Consider the following 7,353-nt stretch of genomic DNA (forward strand, 5'->3'; position numbering starts at 1 on the left):
CTTCTCCTCTGGTTTGTTATAGTATACTGCTATTTTATTCGCCTAAATTCACGATGTGATGGCCATTCATCAATGCGGTACCCATCATTTCGAGATTGAACCATAGTTAACGTGAAATACTTGATATCTACCTCATGCTCTCAACAACAGAAGAGTCTATGAGGTTCCAAATGCATCGCATCCTGCTAACAGCAACACTCAAGAAACCTTTGCTGCTGCTGCTGCTGCCACTGCAACGGAAAAGCCAGCAACTCAAGCCGCGGTCGTGCTGGCTCAGCTCTGTACTGCGAGCTTGATGAGGTGTTCCATGAAGACCTTCAGACTAACATCATCTGTGTTGATGAAGGCCTCCCCCCCCTCCGTGAGGCCAAGGGGCTGAGCTGCTCCCGAATTAATATACGAAGTTGAGGGGTTGACTTTCGCCAACAAAAAGCGCGCTTGCGAGCCGCCGCTGTTGCACTGTACGTACTTTGGCGCGGGGAAACGGTCCCCCAACACGACACTTGCATCATCCACCGGTGCCTGCGTACACAAACACAATACAGGTTAGGATTGGTGACCCCAGAGCCGCAAGCCACTCCCACCAGCATACTAAAGAACAATCAAAACAGTCCGTCGAAGGCTTCCGCTTTTGGCGGGCGTGGTGTACGCGCAGCAGCTAGCAGGGTTTAAGAATAGGGTTCTTCAGTGTACCTGCAGAAGCTGCCGCAAGTTCTCATATTCCGGCAAGTTGTGATAGCCTTGTTCACGCCACTGATGAATTAACTCGCCGTGCCAAACAACGACGTGGAAAAATGAATCCAACAACAATATTACATCCGGCTGCAGCACAAACCCAAAACCGCAAACCCTAAACCCTAAACAAGTCGGCAGGCACCCTATATCGGATTGCATGCAACACAAAAACGAGCCTCCATACTTAAATTCTAGGCCCTGAACTCTATATTCTCCTTCGGAGACAAACCAACAACAAACAACCCCTACATCCTAGTAAACCCTCAATGCTGTCAAAGGGTGACGCTAGAATGAAGCAGCAATAGAGTAACACAAAGATGCGAGTTTAGGATGCTCTTTTCCTTTTTTAAAGAGCAAGTCTTCCAGGCAACAGGAAGACACCGTGTACACGACACTGCATAAGCAGCAAACTCCAGAGAAACAAACAAAAGACCAGGTTGCGTGGTGAATACAGCAGCAAGCACTCATCGCTGAGCAAGCTAGAAAGAAACTGTAACCAAAAGAGTGAACATATCAAATAGCGGGGGGCGGAGAAGCAAACACATCAAATTCCTACCTTGAGCGCCTGGGCATCTAGCAGCACAGGCTGTGGAGGTCCTTGCTGGTTTAGTGAATACGAAAGCAAGGCCGGCTGAATCATCACCAGAGCATTCATAACACTTGCTCGCAGCAAGACAGACCTAAGGCAAACGCACAAAAGCAGCGGCGCCAGTGCAGATGAGGAAACACTTTATGGTTTAGGGTTTAGGGTTTAGGGTTTAGGTTTAGGGTTTAGGGTTCAGAGCAAACAAATGCATTCCTGCTCGTTTGTAGGGAATAACCCTACACACTGTGGCTATGCGAGCAGGCAAAGATGGCAAACAAGTACGCAAGAACAGCAATTATTAACAAGAAACGAGGATTTACAGTGGCTGTTAGTTCAGTGAATACGAGCGAGAGTGAGGCGTCCAGCCCTTCAGATGACTGCTGCAGTTACTCCGAGTGAAATAAATTCAAGTCAAACAAGAACAGTGCAAGCGTAAAACACAAAAAATAATGTGCAAGTTGAAGCAACAGCCAGACACAACCACAAACTAAAACAAAAAACTATAGACAAGCTAACGCTCGCATCTACGCTCAAAAAGCGGGGGAGTGAACGCACATGTAACTGTTTGCATATTTCAGCATCACTAATTATTTTGGATTGCGCGTTCACAAATACAACCAAACATCTAATACACAAATTCTCTATTTAACGCAAACAAACACAAAAGTTGCAACAAATCAAAAGGGTCCTCTCACATGCACTCCTGTATGAAGATGCCCACTACACTTAGCACAGTCATTGTTTTGACAGGTAAGTACCAGTGAGCAAGTGGATCACGTGTACGAGCAAAACCAAAGAAAGAAGATACCTGTAGTAAGCAGTTTCATCGGGGCTTGCGTTGAACGTTTGCAAGAAATGACTGCGTCTGAGATGGTACATAAATTGTGGGTATATGGCGAATTCCGTAGAAAGATGAAATGAGTTGGGGTCATCCTTTTGGTAGTCTGCATTTGTTTGAAATCAAGCAGAAAAAGCAAACAAAAGGAATTTCCAAACATAGAACAGTGCTTACACAGACCATATACGCACAGGAACCGTCCAGATGGAACTGCAATAGCTTTACACTTTAACACAGAGGCAAAGAAAAAAAGGAACCCGGGAAAACCACGGTAGTCACAAATAGCATTCATAGCACTGAAAGCAACAAGACTCAGGAGACGACGCAATTCATCGGGGAAGAGAGAATTAGCTAAAAGTAGAGCGTACACGACACAAAAGAGAACATACTGAACCACCAAACCTCCTCAATACAAAAGCAAATGAAACACAGAAGGAATGAAACGACACCAATAAAATATCCACACAGCTCTTCACCTGCAAAACGCGAAACCAGCCGAATAAGCTTTCTGTCTAGCCATCTGAGAACATCGAGAGAATCTTCCGTCTCCGTCTTGAAGACTGCGAGGCGTGCCATGAGTACTGCAGCCGCTTCCTGGTCAAAACCTAAACGGCAAAAAAACTGCAGTGGAAATAGATTCTATTAGGTTTTCTTTTGAAATGCAGTTTGTACGATGCATACAGTATATGCAATACACATAAACAAATACTAATACAAAAGAAAAAAACGCCCCGCATCTGCACGGTTAACCAATTGCCCTTCGGGGCAAACCCTAGGCGGCCAGCCCTATACACCAAAAGACGATTCAGGTATTTGCTATTACAAATACACTGCCGAGAAAAGTAACGCAGTTAGAAAACAAAGTAATATACACAAACCAACTGCTACGAACAAATGCGCCTTGAAGAACTATCCTAGTTGGCAGCGCAGCGTGGTGACATTGTTAAGCAACACAAAACATCTGTGCTTAGATAATGCGTTGCGTCTATAGTTCCCTCCTATTACTACTTGCCCTGCATACAGCTGTGCTTCAGTTTTGCTGGTCTAAGGTGAATAAACGGAAGCCAGTCAATGTAAACATGTAAAACCCGAGCAATATGACGTAAGAGTGGAACATTCACTGATATACACCCTAGCTTAACAAAACTTGATAAGGCAAATGACTCGAGCGTGGATACATGTTAATTCATCCTCACACCGAAACACCAGTGTAGCAGAGCTTGATAGTCAAGCCCAGCCACACCAGCAATGCACCCAGGAGATTCACTCGAAGAAAACCGAAGTAACCAGAGGGAATATTTGAGGTGAGCATACAGCTGGAGCAGTCAGACAAAGTTACAAGATAAGTTACCGCAGTAGAGTTAGGTGAATGTGCGCCATATTCGAAAGAAAACAACTAACCTGGGGCTATATCCAGAGGGCTCTGATCTGCAAATCTGTAAGAAAGCGTCGTAACTCTCAAGCGGCGTCTACCGCTGGGGTGTAAGTATGAAGTTTGAAATTGGAGGAAAGATTGTTTTCCTGAATAAGCCAATGCGCAAAGCAACGAATAGCCAAACATCAAACGCCGCCAACACAGGCAGCCTGGGCATCGGAGGTAAGGGATAATACAGGGGCCCAACTGCAGCAAGCGGTAATGTGCAGCAGAGAACTATGCTAGACAATCAAATCGTAAATGAGCACAAATGCCATTAAAACCAAAGAGGAATCTGGACCGAACACTCGAGAGCACGCTGATCAATATCTGCTTTCTACCGACGTTGAGCTTATGTATATATATATATATATATATATATATATATATATATATATATATAGGTATGTATATGCTCTCTGGCTCTTCTGAGTCTGTGTAGTTTTCAGTTAAACAATCACCTGGAGGCAAATTTGAAACGTGTTGGTTTGTAACTTCGAAGTAAAATGCAATTGTTGTTTCCTTATCCATTGCAGCAGCCTGCCATTCACATGACCCGCCTTCACCGACGGTCAAGTCTGAAACTTGAGCCCCTTTCTTTCCAGTACCTGAAAAAGAGCAACAAAGAGAATTAACTAAAAATATATCAACAAATGCATTAACAGCAGAGAGGAATTGTATGCGGAAATTCACTGACAGCTGAATATGTAGAACAATGGCCCAATGGACAGGTTGCCAATGGGATTGACGAGGGAACTAAGCGGAGAAAGTAAAGAGGCAAGTAAAGATATTAACACCGCAGCAAATAGACAAATAAAGCATATATAAACTGTAGAGCTGCATAAGCCATTCCACAACTGCAGCCGAGCTGACTAGCCCAAAGGCAATAAGAAGAGAGGCAACCATGATATAGAACCAACCAAAATGAACGCGCATTTGATGTAGGGCTAACTTTTTTTAAGCGTGAAATGCAAATAAGGAGATACCACATGTATTCAGAGAAAGTAAACCAAAGGAAGTAAAAAGAAGGAGAAAATAGCCACCTGACGTTAATAATATTAGATCGCGCAACTTACTTGTGCATGGGCCTATAGCCCCACACACTTTGAACTCTTTGCTGCACAGAACTTCCATCTTCGCATTGAAACCCATCTTCAGAAACCCTGCATAGGCATCATAAACCCTAACTCTCATACCCTAAACTTGAATCCCTACAGAGTAGAAAGAGTAAAACTACATACCCTATACTTCATACAGACTAGAAATAATAAAACTACAGTCTGTTAACACACAACCAGAAGGCCAACGACGACAGAGCAGAAGAAGTAGAAGCAATACTTTGAAGCCAATGTTTTGATAAGACGAAGGGAAAGAAGACAAAAGTAAAGGAGACACAGGAACTCAACAGCAAAAAAACAACACTTGGATATATATATTAATATATAACACTTGGCTTTCGTGTTGCGCTAACAGCTGGCAACAGCAGCTGTTGGGTTACCTGTGGAATCGGTTTCCAAGAACTTTTTGAGGCTGTCTTTGTAGACATTCAGCGAAAACGAATCGCTCATTACGACACAACCCCCCGTTTTTTCCGGCATTACTTTCATTTCGTAAAGCCCCACCTGTTCACAGCAACTGACAAATACAAATAAACAAATAAACGCAACAACCAAAGAGGGCATCCCTCCCTCCGTCGCTTGATCAAACAAACACACGGTTATGCAACGCGCCTACCACGGGCATGTGAACCAGATATAACACGAAAAACAGCAAGCAGAATGCTTATGAAAAGAGTTAGAGACGACGATCCGGTCGTGAAGCACCCTCACCTGGTCCAGTGAACAAGCAAAGATATCAACAGCGCAGCCAGCCCGAACAGCTCTATTTGCTAGAGATGTGTAAAACTTGAGCGCCTTCTGTACAAATCGTGCATTTTGGTTGTCCTTTTGCAAGTCCAAGTGGTGACGGATGGACTCTGCCAAGGGCAGGTCAACGATCTGTGCATACACCCAAACAGGCACGAAACAGGTAGATGAGTAAATCAGGGAGAGAAAAAAAACATTTAGAAAATGACCGAAAGGGGATTGAGCAAAGAAGATAACGCACAAGCACTACCAGAGACAGACGACTGAGCAAGAACAACTGCAAGAAAGTACACCACGGCAGGCCGGCGAAAATCACGAAGACATGAAAATAAAGCGAGCAAACATGCCAAGAATCACAAATACGGACCACCTTCGCCTGCTGAGGATACACGTCCAGCACATGGAACGCAGGAAACATATAAACGGAAAGCAAGATGACATATAACAGCGAACAAACCAATGGGGCAGCCAGAAGATCCGTGAAAACGCCCCAGTACACCACGAGTAGTAAAAGCAAGCAACATTAAAATCTAGCACGCTGGCCAGGAATAAAGCAAACAAACCAACAGAAAAGCAACGACACAGCAAACTACAACAACTGCAACATCTCAAGCTAAGAATACCTGTCCAGGCCCCGTCGTGCAGACACCCCCAGTGAACAAGAGGATGCGGCAGGGCAGCTGAAGCCAACAACTCTCCACCAACGCAACCGCAACGGACAACGCCAGGCCCGTGCAGCGCTTTGGCCTGATTGCAGAAAAAGACAAAAAAAGGAGATGCGGATGCAGCGTCCCGCAGCAACCGTGGCCCCAAAAAAGCAAAAGAAAGAGTCATACCAGATTCACCAAACATAGCAAAAAAAACCCAAGAGGAACACCAAACGCACGGAAAGGATATCCATCAAAAAAAAAACACTGACGTCTACACACGCATCTATAACAGGCTGAAGTAGTACAACATGGGTATGTGCACGTTTCTGCAGATGCATATATAATAAACCTTTCGGTTAAAAGCTCAAATTGCACATATCACACGGGTTTGCATCTCTCTAGAACTCTACAGAGTAACATTAAGCTGTCGTTTCTCTACTTGCTGCTCTCAGCTGAAGTAAAGGTACACGGGAAAACTGCCACAGGAACAAAACCCTCAACCCTTATTCCGCTAAGCACGATGAATCCATGAGCCCCGTCAGTCGCACTACTCTGTGAGCGTAACTGAACTCTTTGAAACCCACTACAACTATCGAAACCTTGCGAGCGCCGCCATAGGCCCCCGTGAAGCCTTATTGAGCACTGACAGTGCCAGTGGAGACGTACCGGGAGTCGGCGGGAACAGGCCAGTAGTCCTTGGAGAGATTCTCAAGAATGAAGGAAACTTTCGCTTCACATTCCCCCACAGGCTGAATAAAGCGTGCTGCTGCTGGTGGCACCAAGGGATGCCGCGTCGCTCCGCTCCCCGAACGCGGACCAGCAAAGGAAGAGCCTGGTGAGAGACCAAGCTGCTGTTGAATCTGTATAGCAAGAAGCAGCAGAAAAGAAAGGCAGCAAGCAGCAACAACATGGGGATACAAAATGTCAAAACAACGAACCAGCCCCGACATGTAAACTGCTAGCGGGGAATGAACCCACAAAGCGCTCCAACAAAAGCAACAGTGTTTCCGGGGAGTTTCAGCGGCGCAAGAACACCAGTTTGGCAGCGACGCCAAAGCGCAGCAGCAGCAGCAGTAGCAGCAGTAGCAGCAGCAGCAGCAGTCAGCAGCAGCAGCAGCATTGGCGTACACTAGCAGAGGAGAGTTCTCTGGATCCGTGGAATACGTGCACTTTGTTGTACTCGCTGGGGTCAGCAATTTCATGGAGCATGCACATCGCCCCAAAGGAAATCAAACAAATCATCGCATCAGAGGGCATCAAAGCCA

The 7,353-nt window shown here is 45.4% G+C and overlaps 1 protein-coding gene across 1 annotated transcript in view; it reads right to left on the minus strand.

The window, feature by feature from the left end:
* Positions 1 to 273: 273 nt before the first annotated feature.
* EMH_0045890 (protein transport protein Sec23, putative) overlaps positions 274 to 7,353 on the minus strand; it is a gene marked incomplete at both ends in the record, with an annotated part of 7,810 nt that continues 730 nt past the window's right edge. Inside the window, 11 exons of the mRNA XM_013496113.1 lie at positions 274 to 522; positions 694 to 822; positions 1,292 to 1,415; positions 2,130 to 2,265; positions 2,636 to 2,764; positions 4,035 to 4,181; positions 4,650 to 4,736; positions 5,072 to 5,195; positions 5,403 to 5,570; positions 6,062 to 6,185; positions 6,755 to 6,948. Coding sequence (XP_013351567.1) covers positions 274 to 522; positions 694 to 822; positions 1,292 to 1,415; positions 2,130 to 2,265; positions 2,636 to 2,764; positions 4,035 to 4,181; positions 4,650 to 4,736; positions 5,072 to 5,195; positions 5,403 to 5,570; positions 6,062 to 6,185; positions 6,755 to 6,948 — 1,611 coding nt within the window. The remainder of the gene's footprint in view (positions 523 to 693; positions 823 to 1,291; positions 1,416 to 2,129; positions 2,266 to 2,635; positions 2,765 to 4,034; positions 4,182 to 4,649; positions 4,737 to 5,071; positions 5,196 to 5,402; positions 5,571 to 6,061; positions 6,186 to 6,754; positions 6,949 to 7,353) is intronic.

Source organism: Eimeria mitis, genomic scaffold (genome assembly GCF_000499745.2).
Source record: "Eimeria mitis Houghton genomic scaffold, Emh_scaff1920, whole genome shotgun sequence".
Classification (NCBI taxonomy): domain Eukaryota; phylum Apicomplexa; class Conoidasida; order Eucoccidiorida; family Eimeriidae; genus Eimeria; species Eimeria mitis.